We start from the raw sequence: 24,610 nt of genomic DNA, 5'->3' as shown, positions 1-24,610 counted from the left end.
TACAGTCCATGGAATTTTCCAGGCCAGAATACTGGAGTGGGCAGTCTTTCCCTTCTCCAGGGGATCTTCCCAACCCAGGGATAGAACCCAGGTCTCCCGCATTGCAGGCGGATTCTTTACCAGCTGAGCCACAAGGGAACCCCCGAGGGTACAAGCCACAAGGGTATGGTACCCACTTTTTTCCTGGAAATGAAATTCTGCTCATGCCCCGCTACCCAAGGAACGTGCTGTCCATTGCCACTGAAACCAGCAGCATCTCCTACCAGCATGTCGTTGTCATTGTTATTCAGACGCTCAATCATGTTTGACTCTTTGCGACCCCATGAACAGCAGCACACCAGGCCGTCCTGTCCTTCACCATCTCCTGGAGTTTGCTCAAACTCATGTCAATTGAGTCAGTGATGCCATCCAACCATCTCATCCTCTGTCATCCCCTTCTCCTCCTGCCCTCTATCTTTCCTAGCATCAGGGTCTTTTCCAGTGAGTTGGCTCTTTGCATCAGGTGGCCAAAGTATTGGAGCTTCAGCTTCAGCATCAGTCCTTTCAGTGAATATTCAGGGCTGACTTCCTTTAGGATTGACTGGTTTGATCTCCTTATAGTCTAAAGCCTTTGACTGTGTGGATCACAACAAACTGTGAAAAATTCTTAGAGATGGGAATACCAGACCACCTCACCTGCCTCCTGAGAAACCTATATGCAGGTCAAGAAGCAACAGAACTGGACATGGAACAATAGACTGATTCCAAATTGGGGAAAGAGTACATCAAGGCTGTATATCATCACCCTGCTTATTTTACTTACATGCAGAGTACATCATGCAAAATCCCAGGTTGGATGAGTCACAGGCTGAAATCAAGATTGCCGGCAGAAATATCAACAACTTACCAGCATACCAGGCTGATGAACAGTCAAAATAACATGCTCCTATTCCCCCAACAACACACCAAATTTAATCAAAATCCAGAACACCATCAAAAATAAAATGCACTATATTTTACGAACCATGCAGGGGAGAAAAAACACTGCCAGAGTGTGCCTTAAAATAATTTATAATTCATCCTCAGCTCAAAGACATGAAACGATGTCCTTTTTAGAGCACACGAAATACAGTACTTCTCAAAACCTTGAGGAAGGGAGTGTCATTTGAGCTCTCTGAACTGTGAACTCCCTGATGTTCAAGCTGGGTTTAGAAAAGACAGAGGAACCAGAGATCAAATTGCCAACATCCGTTGGATCATGGAAAAAGCAAGAGAGTTCCAGAAAAACATCTATTTCTGCTTTATTGACTACGCCAAATCCTTTGACTGTGTGGATCACAATAAACTGGAAAATTCTAAAAGAGATGGGAATACCAGACCACCTAACCTGCCTCTTGAGAAATCTATATGCAGGTCAGGAAGCAACAGTTAGAACTGGACACGGAACAACAGATTGGTTCCAAATAAGAAAAGGAGTACGTCAAGGCTGTATATTGTCACCCTGCTTGTTTAACTTCTATGCAGAGTACATCATGAGAAACGCTGGACTGGAAGAAACACAAGCTGGAATCAAGATTGCGGGAGAAATATCAATAACCTCAGATACGCAGATGACACCACCCTTATGGCAGAAAGTGAAGAGGAGCTAAAAAGCCTCTTGATGAAAGTGAAAGAGGAGAGCGAAAAAGTTGGCTTAAAGCTCAACATTCAGAAAACGAAGATCATGGCATCCGGTCCCATCAGTTCATGGGAAATCGATGGGGAAACAGTGGAAACAGTATCAGACTTAATTTGGGGGGGCTCCAAAATCACTGCAGATGGTGACTGCAGCCATGAAATTAAAAGACGCCTACTCCTTGGAAGAAAAGTTATGACCAACCTAGATAGTATATTCAAAAGCAGAGACATTACTTTGCCAACTAAGGTCTGTCTAGTCAAGGCTATGGTTTTTCCTGTGGTCATGTATGGATGTGAGAGTTGGACTGTGAAGAAGGCTGAGCGCCAAAGAATTAATGCTTTTGAACTGTGGTGTTGGAGAAGACTCTTGAGAGTCCCTTGGACTGCAAGGAGATCCAACCAGTCCATTCTGAAGGAGATCAGCCGTGGGTGTTCTTCGGAAGGAATGATGCTAAAGCTGAAACTCCAGTACTTTGGCCACCTCATGCGAAGCGTTGACTCATTGGAAAAGACTCTGATGCTGGGAGGGATTGGGGGCGTGAGGAGAAGGGGACGAGAGAGGATGAGATGGCTGGATGGCATCACGGACTCGATGGACGTGAGTCTGAGTGAACTCGGGGAGATGGTGATGGACAGGGAGGCCTGGCGTGCTGCGATTCATGGGGTCGCAAAGAGTCGGACACGACTGAGCAACTGAACTGAACTGATGGAAAAAAGAGTGTGAGCGAGCAGACCATACATGATAAACCACTGGAACACTTCCTATTCATTATTCCAGAGAATTTCTGGCAACTTTAATATGTAGACTACCATTGAGTTCTGGTTCAGTCAACCAGCTAAAACAGTTAGTACTGCTTCCAGCTGGTTGAGTCAGCATGATGGCCCCAGATCCCTGGTATGCACACCCAGATTGAGAAATTCAGCCTGATAAGAATTGTGATCGTCCTTCTCTGATCTAGCATCCTTACAGTCTATCATCCAGGCTTATTTGCTACACTTTTTGCAGATGTTTTTTTTTAAAATAGAAGCCTTCTTCTGGGTTAGACTCTGTCTTTCCCAGGCATCTGACTGTTATCACAGGTTTGAAAAACATGAAGAGTGGTAGAGATGATGGAAGGATATGGCTTTCTTTGTCACTGAGCTCAAGTAAGGTTATTGAGTTTTCAAGCAGGATAAAAACTGCATCATCAGACAGGAGAAAAGTGGTTGAGTCCTCCAAGCATGTTCCATCGCAGATTGAGCCTTTTTTAAAAAACTTTTTAGTTATTTATTTGGCTGTGTTGGGTCTCAGTTGTGGCACACAGGATCTTTCTTCCTTGCAGGATCTTTGTTGAGTCGTGTAGGATCCTCCGCCACAGCCCACTGACTCTCTGCTTGTGGTGAGTGGGCTTAGTTGCTGTGCGGCTTGTGGTATCTTAGTTTCCTGACCAGTGACTGAACCCGCATCTTCTGCCAGTTATCCCAGCTGGGAAGGGTACTATGTGTCTTACTATCATCTAGTAGCTAGAGACCTAACAACATCCCACACTGCATAGGATACTCTCCATAACAAAAGTACCCAGCCCAAGGGGCTTCCCACGTGGCACTAGTGGTAAAGAACCCACCTGCCAGTGCAGGAAATGTAAGAGACACAGGTTCGATGCCGGGGTTGGGAAGATCCCCTGGAGGAGGGCATGGCAACCCATTCCAGTATTCTTGCCTGGAGAAAATCCCATAGACAGAGGAGCCTGGTGGGCTTCAGTCCATAGAGTTGTAAAGAGTCAGACACAACTGAAGTGACTTAGCATGCATACATTCAGCCCCAAATGTCAACAGTTTGGGGTTTGAAAACCTCTACTTTCAGCTAGTCATCTTTGTAAGAAGTAACCATCCCACCCCGCATCCTTAATTTATTAAATATGCTGATGTTCCTCTCCAGCAATCTCATTTTTTGCCAGAAAGGTACTCTGATGTGATCAGTTATAAGAAGTACCACTGTCAAATCATAACACTACATTGATTTTTAACACATGTCCTTTTATGTATGCCCTTTATATTGTTCTGTGATAGTAGCCACTCAGTCCTGCCAAAGCCACTTTATGGGCACTTCATTCTGGATGGGGGGTGATGTTGTGACTGCCTCTCTGTGAGATGCTGTAGGATAGTAAAGTCACGTCACTTCGTGTCTGCAGAATTCCGCCTACCTTTAACCCCAGTAAGGTTGAGAAACTAGTTCTCACATTTCTATTGCCCAAGCCACTCCTCATGCAAATTTCTGATTCTCATTAGCACAATGTATGTGTGTTCATGCACACACATGAAAGCTGTTGGGTCGTTCTCCAGCTTATGAAGGAGCTGGGATTGCTGATGACCACACTTCGTTGTTGTTTAGTCGCTAAGTCGTGTCCAACTCTTTTGCGACCCTGTGGACTGCAGCCCACCAGGCTCCTCTGTCCATGGGATTTCCCAGGCAAGAATACTGGAGTGGGTAGTCATGCCCTCCTCCAGGGGATCTTCCCCACCCACTACCACTGAACCATCAGGGAAGCCCTGAAGACCACGTTTAGGGTCACCCTAAACGTCATCCGAGACAGGCTTATAGAACTTGTGGACGGCCCCTTCACTCACTGGCCCAGCTGGAGCTGACTCATTCATAGCAGCTTAGTGCATACCTAGGCTCTAGTCATAAGAGAGGCTGGCATTTTTCAGCATCTATAGTGTAACAAGAGGCAAATCCTGCTTCCATCGGTCTTACTGTGTGGGGAATTCCCCAAGCATAGCACTAGATTACAGATTCTGATTGGCTGTGAAGAATGGCCAGAGTCCACTTCGCTGAGTCCCAGCTCTCTCTCCCTTCTGCTCAAAACAGAAAACCAGGAGTCATCCTGACTTCTCCTCTTCCCCTCCCTTAGTACATCAGCAAGTAGTTGATTCTTTCTCCAAAATACAGTCTTGAATCCATCCTTGTTTTGGCTCTTGTGTCAAGGACTTGCTGCAGCTATTACCCACTTCATCTGAATTTCTGTAACAGCCTCTTTTCTTCCCATCTCCACGTCCGTGTTCTCCAGAGCAGCAAGGGGATGCGTCTTTGTAAATCACCCTCTCAAACTTGTTTGCTTTGTATAAGCCTTCAGTGACTTTTTTGAGCACTTAAAATCCCAAATCCTATTTTGGTCTAAGGAGGGTGATCTTATGTCTTCTTTTACATAGGATACAGTTTTTAAGAGAGCTTCTGTTTTATTCTCAAAACCCTACTGTTTGGACAGCATGTTAGTGCCCATTCACTGTGAGGCCCTAAGTTTTCTGGGCCCTGCCCATCCCCCCTCCACCAGAAAACTGCACTCAGATTTGTGTTCTCTGAGCTCTTATCCCTCCTTTAGGGACTTGCAGGTTCTTTCCTTCTCCCTGGTACACTTTTCCTCACCTTCATCGCTCTCGGCTTATTGTCCTTCAGACCTTAGCTTCATGAGGCGCTTTTCCTTAACTCTCTGTCCCTGAGGCGCTTTTCCTTAACTCTCTGTCTAACAGCATCACTTCCTTGTTCTTTGCATCATTTCCTTGTTCATTTCCTCCACGGAGTCACCAGAATGTGATGTTTAATTGTCTGTTGATGTTCAGTCATTCAGTCGTGTCTGACTCTTTGCAACCCCATGAACAGCAGCACGCCAGGCTTCCCTGTCCATCACCAACTCCTGGAGCTTGCTCAAACTCATGTCCATTGAGTCAGTGATGCCAGCCAACCATTTCATCATCTGTTGTCCCCTTCTCCTCCTGCCTTCAGTCTTTCCCAGCATCAGGGTCTTTTCAAATGAGTCAGCTGTTCGCATCAGGCAGCCAAAGTATTGGAGTTTCAGCTTCAACATCAGTCCTTCCAGTGAATATTCAGGACTGATTTCCTTTAGGATGGACTGACTGGTTGGATCTCCTTGCAGTCCAAGGGACTCTCAAGTGTCTTCTCCAACACCACAGTTCAAAAGCATCAATTCTTTGGCGTTCAGCTTTCTTTATCGTCCAACTCTCACATCCATACATGACTACTGGAAAAACCATAGCCTTGACTAGATGGACCTTTGTTGGCAAAGTAATGTCTCTGCTTTTGAATATAGTGTCTAGGTTGGTCATAACTTTCCTTCCAAGGAGTAAGCATCTTTTAATTTCATGGCTGCAGTCACCATCTGCAGTGATTTTGGAGCCCCTCAAAATAAAGTCTACCACTGGTTCCCCATCTATTTGCCATGAAGTGATGGGACTGGATGCTATGATCTTCGTTTTTTGAATGTTGAGTTTTAAGCCAGCTTTTTCACTGTCCTCTTTCACTTTCATCAGTCAAGAGGCTCTTTAGTGCTTTGCTTTCTGCCATAAGAGTGGTGTCATCTGCATATCTGAGGTTATTGATATTTCTCCTGGCAATCTTGATTCCAGCTTGTGCTTCATCCAGTCTGGTATTTTGCATGATGTACTCTGCATGTAAGTTAAATAAGCAAGATGGCAATATACACCTTTGATGTACTCCTTTCGCAATCTGGAACCATCTGTTGTTCCATGTCTTATTCTAACGATTGCTTCTTGACCTGAATACAGATTTCTCAGGAGGCAGGTCAGGTGATCTGGTATTCCCATCTCTTTCAGAATTTTCCACAGTTTGTTGTGATTCACACAGTCAAAGGCTTTAGCATAGTCAATGAAGCAGAAATAGATGTTTTTCTGGAATTCTCTTGCTTTTTCTATGATCCAGTGGATGTTGGTAATTTGATCTCTGGTTCCTCTCTGCTTTTTCTCAATCCAGCTTGAACATCTGGACGTTCACGGTTCACATACTGTTGAAGCCTGGCTTGGAGAATTTTGAGCATTACTTTACTAGTGTGTGAGATGCGTGCAATTGTGTGGTAGTTTGAACATTCTTTGGCATTGCCTTTCTTTGGGATTGGCATGAAAATTTACTTTTTCCAGTCCTGTGGCCACTGCTGAGTTTTCCAAATTTGCTGGCATATTGAGTGCAGCACTTTGACAGCATCGTCTTCTGCTGCTGCTAAGTCACTTCAGTCGTGTCCGACTCTGTGCAACCCCATAAACGTCAGCCCACCAGGCTCCCCCATCCCTGGGATTCTCCAGGCAAGAATACTGGAGTGGGCTGCCATATCCCTCTCCAATGCATGTAAGTGAAAAGTGAAAGTGAAGTTGCTTAGTTGTGTCCGACTCTTAGCAACCCCATGGACTGCAGCCTACCAGGCTCCTCTGTCCATGGGATTTTCCAGGCAAGAGTACTGGAGTGGGGTGCCATTGCATCATCTTCTAGGATTTGAAATAGCTCAACTGGAATTCTATCACCTTCACTAGCTGTTTTTTATAGTGATACTTCCTAAGGCCCACTTGACTTTGCAGTCTAGGATGTCTGGCTCTAGGTGAGTGATCACACCATCGTAGTTATCTGGGTCATTAAGATCTTTTTTGTATAGCTCTTCTATGTATTCTTGCCACTTTTTCTGAATATCTTCTGCTTCTGTTAGGTCCATACCATTTCTGTCCTTTATTGTGCCCATCTTTGCATGAAATGTTCCCTTGGTATCTTTGATTTTCTTAAAGAGATCTCTAGTCTTTCCCGTTCTATTGTTTTCTTCTATTTCTTTGCGTTGATCACTTAGGAAGGCTTTCTTATCTCTCCTTGCTCTTCTTTGGAACTCTGCATTCAGATGGATATCTTTCCTTCTCTCCTTTGCCTTTAGCTTCTCTTCTTTTCTCAGCTATTTGTAAGGCCTCCTCACCAGGTGGTTTTTTGAGAAGGAAATGGCAACCCACTCCAGTACTTTTGCCTAGAAAATCCCATGGAGGAGCATGGTAGGCTACAGTTCATGGGGTCACAAAGAGTCGGACACGACTGAGCAACTTCACTTTCTCAGACAACCATTTTGCCTTTCTGCATTTCTTTTTCTTGGAGATGGTTTTGATCACTGCCTCCTATACAATGTTACGAACCTCCGTCCATAGTTCTTCAGGCACTCTGTCTATCAAATCTAATCTGTTGAATCTATTTGTCACTTCCACTGTATAATCATAAGGGATTTGATTTAGGTTATACCTGAATGGTCTAGTGGTTTTCCCTACTTTCTTCAATTTAAGTCTGAATTTGGCAATAAGTAGTTCATAATCTGAGCCACAGTCAGCTCCTGGTCTTGTTTTTGCTGACTGTATAGAGCTTCTCCATCTTCGGCTGCCAAGAATATAATCAATCTGATTTTTGTATTGACCATCTGGTGATGTCCATGTGTAGAGTCTTCTCTTGTGTTGTTGGAAGAGGGTGTTTGCTATGACCAGTGCATTCTCTTGGCAAAACTCTGTTAGGCTTTGCCCTGCTTCATTTTGTACTTGAAGGCCAAGCTTGCTTGTTACTCCAGGGATTTCTTGATTTCCTTCTTTTGCATTCCAGTCCCTTATGATGAAAAGGACATCTTTTTTTTTTTTTTTGGTGTTAGGTCTAGAAGGTCTTGTAGGTCATAGAACTGTCCAACTTCAGCTTCTTTGGCATTAGTGGTTGGGGCATAGATTTGGATTACTGTAATATTAAATGGTTTCCCTTGGAAACAAACAGATCAATTGTTCTGTCATTTTTGAGACTGCACCCAAGTACTGCGTTTCGAACTCTCTTGTTGATTATGAGGGTTACTCCATTTCTTGTAAGGGATTCTTGCCCACAGTAGTAGATATAATGGTCATCTGAATTAAATTCACCCATTCTGGTCCATTTTAGTTTACTGATTCCTGAAATGTCAATGTTCACTCTTGCCATCTCCCATTTGACCACTTCCAGTTTACCTTGATTCATGGACCTGACATTCCAGGTTCCTGTACAGTACTGTTCTTTACAGCATCGGACTTGACTTCCATCACCAGTCACATCCACACCTGGGCATTGGTTTTGCTTTGGCTCCATCTCTTGATTCTTTCTGGAGTTCTTTCTCCACTCTTCTTCAGTAGCATATTGGGCACCTACCAACCTGGAGAGTTCATCTTTCAGTGTCATATCTTTTTGCCTTTTCATACTATGCATGGGGTTCTCAAGGCAAGAATACTGAGGTGGTTTGTCATTCCCTTCTCCAGTGGACCATGTTTTGTCAGAACTCTCCACCATGACCCATCTGTCTTGGGTGGCCCTACACGGCATGGCTCATAGTTTCATTGAGTTAAGACAAGGCCGTGGTCCATGTGATCAGTTTGGTTAGTTTTCTGTAATTGTGGTTTCCATTCTGTCTGCCCTCTGATGGATAAGGGTAAGAGGCTTGTGGAAGCTTCCTGATGGGAGGCACTGACTGTGGGAGAATCTGGGTCTTGCTCTGATGGGTAGGGCCATGCTCAGTAAATCTTTAATCCAATTTTCTGTGGATGGGCAGAAAACTGTGTTCCCTCCCTTTTTGGCCTGACGCCAAACTATGGTAGGGATAATGGTGGTAATGGCGGCCTCCTTCAGAAGGACTTAAGCCAGGATTGTTGTATTCAGTGCCCCCGACCTCATGGCAGGCAACTGTCAACCCACGCCTCTGCCAGAGACTCCTGGACACTCACAGCCAAGCCTACCTCAGTCTCCTGTGGGATCACTGCTCCTTTCTCCTGGGTCCTAGTGCGTACAAGATTTTGTTTGTGCCCTCCAAGAGTCTGTTTACCCAGTCCTGTGGAAGTTCTGTAATCAAATACTGCTGGCCTTCAGAGTCAAATTCCCTGGGAGTTCTCAGTCCCCGTGTTGGATCCCCAGGTTGGGAAATCTGTTGTGGGTCCTAGAACTTTAGGGCCGCACAAGTAAGCATCTGTGTCTTACTTTCCATTGTAATCCCAGGGCCTGAACCTGTCACTTAACTGTTCCCTCACTCAATCCCTGTTGTTGCTGTTCAGTCGCTCAGTCGTGTCTGACTCTTTGCAACCCCATGGACCTCAGCATGCCAGGCTTCCCTGTCCTTCACCATCTCCCGGACCTTGTTCAAACTCATGTCCATTGAGTCAGTGATGCCAGCCAACCATCTTATCCTCTGTTGTCCCCTTCTCCTCCTGCCTTCAATCTTTCCCAGCATCAGGGTCTTTTCTAATGAGCTGGCTCTTTGCATCAGGTGGCCAAAGTACTGGAGTTTTACCTTCAGCATCAGTCCTTCCAATGAATATTCAGGACTGATTCTTTTAGGATTGACTGGTTTGATCTCCTTGCAGTCCAAGGGACTCTCAAGAGTCTTCTCCAACACCACAGTTCAAAAGCATCAATTCTTTGGCTCTCAGCGTTCTTTAAGGTCCAACTCTCACATCCATACATGACTGCTGGGAAAACCATAGCTTTGACTAGACAGACCTTTGTTGGCAAAGTGATGTCTCTGCTTTTTAATATGCTCAGTCTCTGGCCCCTTGACAAGGCTGAGCTCCCATGCTAGATACAGAGAACCCCCTCAGTGTGTCTCATAGTTGTCCTTAAGTAGCAATTTTTGTAATTTCACTTTTCCAGTTTCTCCTTCTAGATAGATTTCCAGAGGAACAGAGGTCCCTCATGCCATGTTTAGAACAGGGCACTGGGATATGTGTGAGTCTGCTGTGTTTTCTGTAAGCTCCTGGGTCTGGGAGAAGGAGGCAGGAATGATGAGGGTTCTGGCTGGGATGTGGAAACCTTGAACGGTGCATGCCTGGGGCTGGATGGGGAGGGCAGAGAATGCACTGCAGGCTCCCACAGGCAGTGGGACTAGGTGCTGAGTCCTTCTCTGGAGAAGAATTTCTCTTGACTTCCTCTGCTTTCTCCTCAGCCTTCCTCTTAGAGGCTTCTTGAACCCCAGAGAAATCTGGGCACATCAAGGGCCCAGACTGTTTAGAGGTGGCAGGGATGTGAGCAAGGCCTCTGGATCCTGGGGAAGAGCTGGAGCAATGGAGAGAGAGACTTTCAGCTGATACCCTAATTGATTCTGTGTTATCTTTGTCCGTAGGAGATGCCCTAGAAACGACAACCGGCAAAATGTCAGCCCAAGCACCCAGGCAACATCCACAGAAGCCAAGTGTCAGCCTAAGCACCCAGGCAACATCCACAGAAGCCAATCATCAGAATTCTGATTTAACCGCAGTCAAACAAAGTACAGCTCCGACATCCAGTGTGACACCCACAGTGCTGACCACCGTATCCATGCCTAAAACATCTGTCACAAGTGTGGTATCAACCTCAGCCAAGCAAAACACAACTGCTGCAGCCAGGAGCACCTCTTTTGTGGCTCCTAAAGATCCTACAGCCGCATCAACCACCGTCTCAACAAATCCTGAAAGCATGAGCAGCCAGAATGCAATGAATGATTCGTCCACATCCGGAATCCCAGGTGCCCACAGTGTGACCACAGCCGGCGGGACCACTACGAAAGGCAGTCAGACGGTCTCCACCGCTCCAGACCCGAACATCACCCCGAGCAGCTCTCCTACTCTGTCTTCCTCGACCAGCCTCGCAGGCGCTCAGCAGCCTAGCGGCGGCCCTGTGACTCCAGCCCCTGGGCCTCCACAGCCCACAGGCAGCTCCCCTGCAGGATCAGACAAAATGACTGTAACTGCGAGTTTAGGCAGAAAGACAAGTCCCACCTTCACAGCCCGGGTGACCACACCGAGTAAGTGCTGCCTTGCCTTTTTGAAGCAGAAAGAAACTTTCAGATGTCTATGTTCTGTACCGTTGTTCAACTAGAAGGTGGAGATTGATGCTATGGGTTAAAGAGCGTAAATGTGTACCACCTTCGCTCAGCCTGTTTCCCATCCAGCGGTGAGCTGCGGCCAGCAGAGCTGTGTGCTGTGATGAGAGCTCGAGGTTTTGAACTGCCCAGTGGAGTATTTTCCTTTTTTTAAGTGCTAGTCTTAGTCCAGTAAATTCATTTCAAGCCTCACTGATGGATCATGAGCCTCATGGCCCATTTGAGATGTATTGCATCAGAGTCTCTTGGTGTGAATCTGAGCATTCGCATTTCGGGGGACCCTCCCACCCCATCCCACCCCTCTCCCCCTCCTGCTGCCATGTCATGTGGGTACATGGTGAAGTTACTAGAGAACCACACCCCAAGAGCACAGTTATGTCCTGCATAAGAGCAAGGGCCCTGAGTTGGATAAACCTGGATTCCAGCCCCTGCTCTGCCATGCGCTAGTGCGGAATTCATGAAGCTCCTCTGAGGCTCCATTGCCTTGTCTATGAAAGGGGTGATTATGGTACTTTCCTCAGAGTCACTGTGAGGCCTGAAGAAGAGAGTAGGACCCTGGCAGAAGCAGTTACTCAGCTGACATCTGCTCTGGCATTGTCACTGCTGTTGATACTTCTTCTCTCGGGTTCCCACACTGGCTCATCCAGTCTGCTCATCCTGTACTAGGTGACGGGACCTGGCTTCCTCCATCTGCCTCCTCTTTCTCATAGCTTGCCTCCTTCTGCTTGTGGTCTGTAAAGCCAAAGTGGGGTGGGAGAAGACTGGAGAACCTCAGAAAACTGAGAACAGGAAAAGACTGTCCTTTTTCTGTTTAAACCACTCACCTTTCCTCATAAGCTTTGTTTTCCATTTATAGAAACACAGGTCACTGTTGAAGGAACTCAGCACACCTCCAGGAAGACACCAGCTGTCACCATCACCGCTGGAGTTCAGCAACCCACAGGCTCTTCACTGGGACCTGGGACCACATCTCTGGTCAGGAGATCCACCATCTCCAGCACTCAGTTGACGTCAAATGCCCCCCAAAGTTCCAGCACCCGTTCTCCCACCTCAGTAATTCCAACAAATATAGGGCAGGTAAGAGAGCCCAGACTCAGAGAGAAAGGGACTCCAGGAAGAGCATCTTCACCCTTCTCTACCAGAGCCCCTGGTGGGGGTGTGAGGAGCCAGTATCCTTCACCCACTGTCTCTGGTTTTGCTGGACTCGGCCTTAGAGAACGGGATAACCAGGAACATACCTGGCTGTCAGACCCCAGCTGGCCAGCTCCCAGTTTGCCGCAAGTTACTTGCCTGGTGTCACCCACCTAACTGTGTATGTGTGTGTCAGTCGCTTCAGTCGTGTCCAGCTCTTTGCAACCCCATGGACTATAGCCTGCCAGGCTTCTCTGTCCATGGGATTCTCCAGGCAAGAATACTGGAGAGGGTTTTCATTCCCTCCTCCAGGGGAGTCTTCCCAACCCAGGGATCGAACCCTGGTCTCCTGCATTGCAGGCAGATTCTGAGCCACCAGGGAAGCACCTAAGGGAGGGAGGGAGGATTCAAAGATGAGATCTTATCAAGTTCAGCCTGGCCCTTAATCCCAGTGGCTTCTTTCAGATCCAGTGCCGTCCTCCTGAAAAGCTGAATGAGAGCAAACTCTCCCTGAACATCTCGGGAGCCAACAGTTGTGTGAGTACCTTGCTCCTCTGGGCCCCATCCTGACCTGCATCTTCCAAAGGCGGTTTAGCTCCAGGATCACTGACAGTGGAAGGGAATGGAGTGTTCCTTGTAGAAAGGAGCTGAGAGATGTGTTCATTTCCTGCCCTTGTTTTTGGTCCTTCCAATCTTACAGAGGGTCAGAACCAGCTTCTCTAAAGGAACCCCCGCCCACAGGACTGCTACAGGGCCAGAAATACCAGGTCTCCTGAGCTTTCATTTCTGAGAGTCTGACCCAAGCCCTGGTTCTTGCTTGCTTCTAGTTCAGGATGTGACTTTGCTAAGCCCATCTCTTTGGGCTTCAGAGGCCTCAGTTGAAAAGAAGAGGCTTAGTCTGCCTAACTTTCGTTGTTCTAAGAGTCTGTGGTTTTATATCTCCTGCTCCATGTATCATCTGACAGCCTGCCTCTAACCCAGGGGAGCCGTTGCCAACAGCTGTTCGTCCTCTCAGGGTGGTGTGTGTGTGTATTGTTTGAGGGAGCTGGTGTCAGCACGTGTGTGAGTCTGTTTGCATGAAAGAAAGAGTGTAGCCGTGTTGTCCACTGCCTTCAGACTGCCAGTCTCCCTAGGATTAAGGGCTTTAGTCTGGGGATATCTGCCGCAGTGCTTACTCAGTAGCTGAGGTCCGGGTGAGTGCTGGTGATGGATGGCTCACTGCCGCCCTCTCCTGGTCAGTGGCTATTTTGCAAACACCCCTAGGAACCAGAAAGTGAAAGCAAGCGGCAGGGAAAACTTGGATTTACAATACTTTAATGCTACCTATTTTCTGCAGTTGTTTTCTTTTGGGTGTCCATTTTGCTGGAATTTTCCAAGTGAACTATAGAAAAGCTGGAGTTTTCAAACAGAGTAGGGTTTTCCTGGGATTGGGCTTGTTGGACAAGGCGAGAACCACGCTGACGCTTGCCCAGCCTTTCCTCCAGCTCTCTTTTTGGCTGAAACTTGGCAGGGGTGTGTTTGGTGGTAAGCCTTCTTTTCCTTTGCCGTAAATGGGAAGAGGAAAGCCCTGCATCTTTACCTGGTAGGAGGGCTGGGAGTTAGTAGGCCTAAGGAAATTCCAGGTAGAAAACCCAAGGGATGGTTTGTGGGACAAGCCAAAGCAAGAGTCCTTTTCTTCATCTTGGTGTCCTTATTCCAAAGTCTGAGAAACACCAGTTTGGGGTGCCTCTGGATGACTGGATAAATCTCCCCACACTTTGCTTCCTCACCCTCAGCCCTAAAGCCACATCAGCCATGCTCTTTCTGCTTAGAAATATAGAGGAAGCCCCTCAAAGATGTCCTGTGCGTCTTTCAGACACTCCTGAGTCCCCCCCTGTGCAGTGATGGCCTTGCCCTTCTCTTGTCAGCCTATTTAGGTTTTTGGTCTTAGCCGAGGGATGGATGACCTTGAGCTGAGAGCCGGGCACTTCCCCTCCTGAGGTCTCTGAACCAGCATCAAGGACTGGTGAATGCAGGTTCATTTGGCATCTTTGCACTGGCAGTGCCTCCGCAGGTCCTTCCAGGGGAGAGAAATGATGACGGGCAGCAGGTCATGATTAAAGAGCTCTGAGAGAGAGGGGCACACTCAGGGGAATGGCATTATTCAACCAAGATGAGATAAACGGGACGGGGGGTCGAGGGAGGAGACGTCCACCTGAGCCAGAGAAGGCAGGGGCTGGCCCAGGAGGAGAGCATGTCACCCGCCAGTCCAGGCAATCGGTTCACAGCTGGCAACAGCCTTGTCCTGACCTTAGCTTGCAAGGGCGGCCCTGCAAGCCTAGGCTGCTGTCGTGATCCCCGAGCAATTACCTGTGGTCTTCCCACAACAGAACACAGTCGCTTCGAATCACAAACTGGTTGAGGTGTTGTGCCAAGCAGTAAAACCCTCCTTCAACAAAACTCAAGATCAGTGCTATATAGAGATGGCTCCTGGTTCACATGCCCAGGAAGTGGACATCAAACACATTACCATCATCAGTGAGTTGAGGGCCAGGGCGGGGAGGCCTCTCTGGGGTGGGAATGGGGCAGGGGGGTGACAGGAGCCACAAGGATGGGTCAGTTGTCAACTCTCCGTCACCTGCACGAGAGACACACTGCTCAGGAGACGGACGAACAGGAAGCCCCCTGTCCCTGCCGTGTCTCTCTGAGCTAGACCACTGAACCGGCATCTCTCCCTCTCCCCCTCAGCAAAGCTCCATCCCACGGACGTTTATAAATTGCTGAAAGACAACTGGGACAAACTAGAAGACGTAAGTGGGCAGCCCCACATGCTGGGACAGACTGGGTCAGGAGCCTGTCCCTCAGAAGCCCGCGGTTCCCCGGTTCCACTGTTTCTCATTGTTGAGGAACCTCTGGTTTGCAAGCATCTAGATGGGAGGATAAAACGGGACAGCAGGGTGGTGGAATAGGCCCCCCAAACCCCACGTGGAAGAGCTTGTAAGTGAATGGGAGTTCTGAGAGAGAGAGACCCAGAACCCGTTTTCTGCTATGTCACTCTCTCCTTCCTGGCCAGGTGGGAGTCAGAGACATGCAGTTTGATGGGCAAGGACCACCAGAAGAGATGGAGGACCGGTTCAGCATGCCTCTGATCATCACTATTGTCTGCATGGCATCCTTCTTGCTCCTGGTGGCGGCCCTCTATGCCTGCTGCCACCAGCGCCTCTCCCATAGGAAGGACCAGGTGAGGACCAAGCAGTCCAGTTCACTGGATGACTTTCACCCTGTTATTCCCGTGTTAGAGAAAAGCCGTGGGCCCTTTCGGATAGGCAGAGGTCACCATCCCTTATAGGAAATAGAAATTTGCCTGAAGAATTAAAGAGGTGGCAAGGGTTTTGGAGTCAAAGAAGACTTGGGTTAAACCCTAGCTCTGCCTCTGATTAACTGGGTAACCTTGAGCAAGTCATAATCTCTGAGCTTCAGGTTTCTCACCTGCGTAGTGGGAATATCCACCTTGCAGAGTTGCTCTGTGGATCCATTCCTGTAAATGGGCTGAGGCATACCCGTCTAACCAGAAGGTTTTTCATCTACCTTACTAGGATTCCCTTGTAACAGTTCTGCCCAGATTCAGGGTTCTCAACCCTGGCTGCACGCTGTGGAGAGCTTTAAAAGAAATCCCGCTGCTTAGTTTCCTCAAACCCCAACTGAAACGGCATTTCTGGGTCACTGTATTCGTTTAAAGCTTGCCAGGGACGGTCCTCTGCCACTGAGGTTGTATCCTGGGTAAAGAAGGAGAGAAAGCTCCCTTCAGATGGTTTCCACCTGCAGCGGGAGGGCAAAAGTTTCTGTATGTGTCATGTTTGGCCCTAGAGAAGTCCCAGTCATTCAGCCTGATGAAAGTCATTTTCTTAGAGTTCTTCCCTGTTCAGAGAAGTGGTGAGGAGGGACCTTGAGAGGAAGGTTTGATGGGGAAGGAGTGGAGGAGAGGAGATGGGAGAACAAAGTCCGTCTCTGCTGACGCCACATATTTGCTGCCAGGGGCCGAGCTGGGAATTCTAGGGATGCTGGGCAGGTTCTCATCTCGGACTTTCCCTGAGGCAGGCCAGCAGTCAGAATTGGCCTCCAGGACCACCTGTTGTTCACATTAGCTAAATTGGGGCTCCTGAATTATAGGGGTAGACGTGCCAATATTAAGGCTAGAGCAAGGCTGACAACTCTCAAAAACTACCCTTTTATCTTGGGTCACCTCTCGCACTCTAGCAACGACTAACAGAGGAGCTACAGACGGTGGAGAATGGTTACCATGACAACCCGACACTGGAGGTGATGGAGACCTCCTCAGAGATGCAGGAGAAGAAGGTGGCGAACCTCAACGGGGAGCTGGGGGACAGCTGGATCGTGCCTCTGGACAATCTGACCAAAGACGACCTCGAAGAGGAAGACACACACCTCTAATCGGGGCTGCTGGCCGTCTCTGACGGTGCAGAGCTCCAGCCCAGCCACCTCAAGTGCCATTTGTAAGGGGAGGAGGAAGATCCTTCCCCTTAGAGGGAAAGACTGGGGAAGGAGAGCAGACTCGGCGGGTCCCCTCCTCCCAGTCCCCACAGGCCTTAATTTTTCCCTTTTCAATCTGAACAAATCACATTCTGTGTAGAATCCTCTTGTAGAATAACCCACTAGTGCCTGAGCGCAGTGCTGCTGGGAGAACAGGAAAGAGCCATAGAAGGAACTTTTCGAGACCATCTACTAGCCTCCATTTACAGACGAGATGACCGAGGCCTAAAGAGGGTAAAGTCAAGGTCACACAGCCACTGGGTGACACGTCGGGATGAAAACAGAGATCCTTCATTCAGGCCAGTGCCCATTCCCACCGCACCACGCTGCTGGCATCACCCGTGCCCTCCCTCCAGAGCTAGCCCAGGCAGGGGCAGAAGCTGCCCATCAGCGGGTGGGCTGGGGGCAGAGCGGGGCTGGATCCTGCCTCCACAGGGTCTGGCTCCTTGAAAGGACAGGTCCCGTTCCTGTCTCATCTGCCGGCCTCGTCTACCTGCCTGTGTTCCTGTCCTTTGCTCTCCCTCCCTTCATTCAGTTTTTTCATCCCCACTCTGTTCCAGGGCCTCTGGGACTAACAGAGGTCATTCATGACCTTCAGTCTCGATTCTGGAGTCTAGTTTCCTGGCGTCTGCTTATGAGATCGGCACTGAGAGAGCACACTAGTCTCCCCCTGTGAACATGTCTGCCCACCAGCCAGCTACAGACGAAGAGAGAAAGGGAAGCCCCTCTTTCCAGGATGGGTCCCCACCTACCCCCAGGGCTCCCCAGTGCTGCCTGGCCTCCCCGTCCCACGGGGACTGAAGTCCACAGCAGCTACTAATGGCAAGATGCTTCCTGTTTCATTGTCGTTGCTCAGCCGATGCAATAGAGAGGAGATCCCAGCTCAGTCTTCCCCTCTGAGGTTCAGCGTGAATGAGCAGCTTTGGGACAGAGCTTCCTCAGGCCCAGTCAGCAGAGAGGTGTCTGATCAGACAATCGACTGGAGCAGCAGGAAGGACAGGCTTTACTTTTCCATCTCACTGGACACTCAGGGGCTTTGCAAGTTGTTGAGAGTTTTCTCTTTTAATCCAGCCCTCTACTGCCAAAGGCCAAAGCTCAAATCATTGAGACGTTTGAAGATTCCAGTCTTCTGTGCACAGGGCAAGAAGAGCCTGGAGGGGAGGTGCCCTTCACGCTGCGTAAGGAGCAGCCAGCCCAAGTAGAATCCCAGCGACCTTTCACTGTCAGGCATGGAGCTAGGCCATGCCGTGTGCCCTCCTCGGTATTCCTAGTGGGCTGGCTGCCCGGCGCTCCTGCAGGTTCTGGTGGCATCTCAGGGAAGCACAGTGCCGACTGTTGCCCAGTGGAGGGGTTTGGAGGGAGCTTAGCAGGTGTCAGCTACACAGACGGCACCTGAGGACTGAGCACAGCGAGCTTTCACCTGATTTTCTGAGGAGAGGGGATTCTGCGCGGAATTGTGAACTCTGCCCACGGTCTCTCTGTTGCTAGGCTTAATGCTCCTAGAGCTACTAGGAAGATGCTTCGGAGAATGAAAACGGTCACTTGGCCTAGGCTGCAATAGGCCTGAGAGAATAGGCTCTCTGCTTTGGGATGTCATTTTTTTTAAAGGAGAGGATCTTCGGGGGACAATCTGTCTTTCCTTGGCCTAATTCCCTCTTCATAGTCTTTAGCCATTTGATACCAAGGGGAAGAGGAAGGCCAGTGGTTCAAGTAGGGCCCCCAGTGAGTTTCCCACAAGCTAGAAAGATGCTAAGGTAACAAAGATCCTGAAGTATTTGCCCTGATTCTTCCCTGTTTGGAGGCTGGCAGGATGGAGAATACCCAGTTTGGGGGGAAATAGAGGAAAATGCTGTCTCACTGGGAAAAGACCTGTTTGCTTCTTTCCTACCCAGCATTTGGCTCTTTCTACCCAGTGGGTTTCTATCATGGCCACTGTGGGAGAGGCCAGCCTGGATTACTCCTTTGCTGATTCTGGGTCTCATTCCACCAGCCAGGTTTAGACAGAGACAGCAAATACATTCTGGAAGCCAATCAAAGGCCATAACCCACAGGCCTCTTGGGGAGCGAGAAGGTGACTGGCAAGGACCAGAGAGTAAAAATGAGGCTTGGTCAAGAGGAATGACTGTGGCTCTGTCCAGAGACAGCCTTGACAAGCTCTGGGCTGGTTCAGAGGCTCCTTTGGGTGCATCTGAACTGTATTCTAGCTTTCTGGGCAATTTGCCCTGGCTTGCTCTTGCCACTAGACACCTATGTCAAAGACCATATTGCCGTGGCATCTGTGTGGTCGTCATCTTCCCACATCTTTGCTGGTCTCTGATGCTATCTGGTTAATTCAGATTCTGGGGCTGAGAAAAGAGAAGAAAGCTGAGAACTCAGCATTGACTTGAAACAATCTGTGCCAGAGAGATTATAAACTCTTTTATTTTGGTGGCACACTGGTTTCCCTAAACTTCATAAAAGGCCAGAAACCATGAATCTGATGACTGGACGAAAGCCAGGGGTAAGCACAGTCAGTGGGGAGAGACGCAGCAATGCTTATGAAGGGGGTCACAGAATATTCTTTTGCGTCATAGGACAAGATACAGGTTTAATCGTCTAGATGCAAGACTGTTCTTTCCCTTCTTGATAAGGAAAGCTAGCAGAAAGTTTATTTAAATCACTTCTTGAGCTTTTTATCTTTTTGACAATATACTGGAGAAACTTTGAAAAACCAGTTCCAGCTGATACATATATATGTATTTTTTGAAAATGTAAATACAGCAGCCACATGTTAATCCACCCTGCACTGCTTTGAGTGAATATACTTCGAAAAAAACCTTTGTTAAGAGAGGCTTTTTTCCCTCTCAACAGGAATGTAAATGTCTATTTTACTAGAAATAACAAGCTTTTGTTTTTCTTTAATGAAAAATGAAATACGAGACAGGCTGATGATGAAGTATTTGTCTTCTAGACTGGGCATTTTTATTTTTAAATATGGTCCTCATCCCCTCCCCGTAAAGTCCCAGCATGTTACAATAAGGGTTGCAGTCAGCATGCACTGGTTGGGAAGAGACTCTCTAGTCATAGAGGGGTCTTAGAACCCAATCCAATCTTTATTTTTTCAAGAGAAGAAGAGTCTCAAGCCCAGAAAGATAAAGTGGCCTAGCGAAACTCACGTATTTAGTGACAGAAAACAGGCTTAAAACCTGGACTGGAAGACTGTCCAGGGCTCTGTGCCTCAGGAAGAATCCAACAAATTAAGGGGAGTGATAGCAAGGACAGATCTGCAGCAAGGGCAGGGAGAGCATGAAGACAAAAACAGGAACCTTACTGGTCTGTGGCTTATTTAGATCTAAGACTTATATGAGCAATTCTGTTCTCCCAGGAATAGTTTTGAATAGTTTCTACATATAGGACTAAGGATCAAAGGGAACAAGATGGGAAGGCAGAGGGGGCGAGAGTAAAGCAATGGCTTTCATCACTGTCTAGCTGACTAACTCAGGTTTGGTGAAAACCCTACCCTGAGTCAAAGGAGGGGATTACTATTTGCTCCACATCTTTTTGAAAAAATTAGTGAATGTTAAAAAGAGTTTGCTCAGGAGACTAGGGGAGCTGTGTCTTAGTGGACAGGGGTCTAAAGTACACTGGAATTTACTGAGAAACTTGTTTGTAAAGATTATTACTTATTGCCATTTTCTTACAAAAGTATATTTTGGAAAGTTGTATACTGTCAATTAAACTGCTTTTGTCTAAGCTGGCTCAAGCCCTGGTATTTCACTCTGACTGGCTTCCATTCTTCACCTGCACACACGACTCATCACTGAGGACACAGCGGGGCAACCCCTGCTTAGTTGTGCCTGCTTAACTACACAGGCCCAGAGCAAAAGGACAGGAGCGAGAGAAAGGACAAAGGGGATTCTGGAGGTGATGCCAAGTTCTCCAGATATTCTCAGGCTGCTTTAGTGAGGAGAACCAAAAGTGCCCCATTTTCCCTCACAACACATTTATCAATGTTTTACCCTCTTCCTTCTCTTTGTTTGCCTCAGAAAAAAATGTAACTCACCCACCACCAAAGATCCCAAGGGGGCTGCTGAACCCTGATCAGGTACGAAACAGTTTTAAGGACACAGCAAACATTAATAAAAATACAAAAAAAAATTTAAAGGCTTCTGTTCTGCCACTAAAAGGATCAGTTTACTTGTCAGAAGCCTATGCCTGTCCCTTACCCAGAGATATGCGAACATGTCCAGTAATGTCAGACTCAGACCCCATGGAGCCTTCCATGCTCCGCTGTCCCTGGGATTCTCCAGGCAAGGACACTGGAGTGGGTTGTCATTTGCGCCTCCAGGGGATCTTCCTGACCCAGGGATTGAACCCACCTCCTCCTCCATTTCCTGTGTTAGCAGGTGGATTCTTTCTCCAGAGATGTAGTGACGATGAAGGAGGCTCAGGAAAGGAACTGCTCAAAGGTGATTCTGATTCTCTTCATCTCTTGGGGTGGTAATTATCTATCCTAACATGCTTCTTCACTGCAAGAAGAAAACTTTATCATTCTTCATCTGCTGCAGGGAAACAGGTGTTCTGGTCCATGCTCATACTTGGCTATATGGCAGTGTCTTCTGTTTGCCTGGCATCTTACAGTTTACACATCTTATTTAGGAGTTGTCACCGTTCTACCAATAGCGAAACTGGGGACAGAAATGGAGGATTCTCTCAAGATCACACAGCTAGTTAACTGTACTCGGCCTCGAATCTGTATCTTTTCCTTCCAAAGTCCTACGTTTTCTCAACACCATATTGATGCCTGTGTTCCAACAACAACAAAGTATGTTTCCAGAATGCAATTATAATAGGATTTTCCTTTTACATGGGAGTTCTGAAAGGCAGTTAACATCCTTAAGGGTGCCAGAGTTGGGCCAAGGGCATTTTGAGGTTAACTTCAAGAGTGTGCCAAGAATACAAAAAGGAGTACCAAGAACTCAGGAAGGCCTCTGGCCATGCTCGAGGTACACTGTTCTAAGAGAATGACTCATCATTTATCACGGTCACAAAGACCTATGACTCCATCCTCTTCCTGAAGAGGCCATTCACCCTGCTCCCTGCCCTGCCAACCAAGAGGCACTCTCAGTTGTCATTTTTGTTATGCCTCTTGTAGTCACTGATAAGTCCCCATTTTACAAGCTCCCTCCCAAACCACATATTTATTTTGAATCCTAAGGGTCAAAAAATTAAATAGGACTAGCCACTATAATTAACATAGGTGATACTGAGATAGCTAGGATTTTTCAATGGCCTTGGCATCTTACAGATTAAAAGTCACTGGGAGCCTAGCAAACAGGGTCTTCTACCAGCATTTACTTAAAAGGGAAGGTGAGGCAAAGGAGTTGAGACTGCCCAGTGCTGCACAGAAGTCACTGGTGGATCTAGATATGAGCCTGGGATTCCTGACTCCTGCCCTGGACCACCCATCCTTACAGCCTGAGTTCAGAGGGCAGGTAGACAACAAGTGCTACAGACATTATACCAAATGTTTCTAACCTCCCCTTTGAAGTTTTACCAAACATCAGACTTACTAGCCTGGCAGTGGACAGACCAACAGTAGGAAAGCTACTTCCACTATAGCTTTTCTTTCTTCCCTGTAATACGAATGTTTCTGGACAGAATATAACTTGACGGCCTTCATCCACACTTGATATGGGAGCAGCTACCATCTCAACTGTGTTAAACACAAAGCCTTCTCTGCTTATTGCTCCCTTCCCACCAGATGACAAATACATCAAGGGAGAGGAGGTGGTGACCCACATTTCCATCCTTTTAATTCTCTAGAGGATTAACCCAGGAAAGGCCAATTCCTTACCTTATCACCACACACCATTTTCCTGTTTTGAAAACAGAGAAATGTTACTCATGGGCCATGCTCAAAGCACACTCTAGTAAAATGGATTATTTTTGATTTGTAAAGTGAAGAGAACATAATCCCTATTTTGAATAATATCAGTGGACAACTAACACCAGAATACAGGATCACACACAAAACCAAGAAAAATGTAAACCAGACCAGGAGATAGAAAGGGCCAAGAGGAAAGCTCTTTGGTAAGAGTGTCTGGAAAGCTCATACAACTCAGCCCAAACAATCTGTTATCTTTGTTGAGCATATTTCTGAGTTCATTTTTTTCAAGGATCAGCCCTTAAAATTTCTTCCCCTTCTTTGGGATCTGGAATTTTACCAGCCTTCAGATTCTCTTTATTATCTTTTCTACAATTAATTTTCAGTTGTTTTTTTCCTTCTGGTTCCTAACCTGTACAAGCATGCCCCCACTTAAAGAAAACCTGGGAAACCCAAGTCCAGATTTACAAAATGGATAAAGTAGGACTGGTCGTTAACAGCAGATGAAGAAAACACCACTTTATGAAGTCACTTACCAGTGCTCTTTAAAAATGGAAACTTCCCCTAGAAACTCAGTTAAGATCCACCAGAGCCAACACTGCCTCAAAGATAACAAGGTCTTTCTACAGTGTATGTAATTTGCCTGAATAAAACTCACCTGTTTGAGGGAAAATATTAACTTTGTAAATACAAAGTATGTAAATATTTCAAAAGTTGACTTCAAAAGTTTTACCAAACACAAGAGACATCTTGTAGTGTCCATATATAACTTTTTATTAAGAAAATGAACAAAATACATTCTTTCTCCATATGTACATTACATACAATGTAATTCTACAACTGCGACTGTTCAGCAGATCACCTATTTATTCACAAAGCAGTGTTAACACGTTCACCAAACCTGGGATCAGACCATTACTCATACTAAGAAAGAAAGCAAAACCCTAAAAAGGCCATACTGATAGGGCAAAAGTGAGATCAAACAGAGGATCATGAGCGGGGTGAGGGAGATTACAGAGCACACTCGACAGAGCCCAACAATTTAGAACATTAATGATGCCGGAGGATACCTGATGCCCCCAAAACGCTTCTGTTTAAACATTCTAGCTAGCCCATGCCAGTGGTTCCAGACCTATCTCATGATCTCCACTTCTGATTTAGGTACCCAAGGATACAGGATCTGTGTTGCTATAGAAGAGGAGAGGAAAGGAAGGGGTAGAATCCTGAAAGGTGGCAGTTTCTTCCTTCATACATTAAGAAAAGGACTCTCATGAAACACAAAGCTCCTAAATCTTAGCTGGTAACCAGAGAAATACATTTTTGGAGAGACAGTTGCTAAGCATGGTAAGGGAAATCTTGTATCAAGGACTCCTTATTTATATACTTATGCTCATCTCTTCTCTTGCTTTGCTCTTCTCTGCTTTTCCTTTGGCCTTGGAAAAGTACCTTATCCTTCTTAGGTGTGAGTTTAATGATGATTACATTAAAATAAAGTCCATCTAAACAGAAAACTCTTTGTTATGAATATGCTCCAAATGTCTACACTGGTACATAAAGGGTTTAAAAATCCAAATTAATCTTAGAGATAAAATTTCAAATGACCTGAACAAGGCATTTCCCTATATAGCTTTTGGGTAGTATCTTGTATCTATAGTTTAGGCTTAAAAATTACATTTCAACAGAATTATTTTCAGGCGGTTTATCTAAAAAGGATAATGTTTTAAAGGAATATGGTAAGAATAGAGAAAAATGCTTGTGGACAATG

The 24,610-nt window shown here is 46.9% G+C and overlaps 1 protein-coding gene across 1 annotated transcript; it reads left to right on the top strand.

Annotated features, from left to right (window-relative positions):
- The first annotated feature begins 10,744 nt into the window (after positions 1–10,744).
- PODXL (podocalyxin like) lies at positions 10,745–20,634 on the top strand. Its single transcript, XM_068972623.1, has 7 exons — positions 10,745–11,240; positions 12,175–12,395; positions 12,915–12,986; positions 14,819–14,966; positions 15,177–15,238; positions 15,502–15,669; positions 16,686–20,634. Exons 1-7 carry the CDS (start codon positions 10,775–10,777, stop codon positions 16,878–16,880), a joined length of 1,332 nt encoding a protein of 443 aa, XP_068828724.1. The 5' UTR covers positions 10,745–10,774; the 3' UTR covers positions 16,881–20,634.
- Positions 20,635–24,610: the final 3,976 nt, after the last annotated feature.

Source organism: Capricornis sumatraensis, chromosome 5 (genome assembly GCF_032405125.1).
Source record: "Capricornis sumatraensis isolate serow.1 chromosome 5, serow.2, whole genome shotgun sequence".
NCBI lineage: Eukaryota > Metazoa > Chordata > Mammalia > Artiodactyla > Bovidae > Capricornis > Capricornis sumatraensis.
The sequence above is the reverse complement of the archived record's forward strand: the minus strand, read 5'-3'. Positions and strand labels throughout refer to the sequence as shown.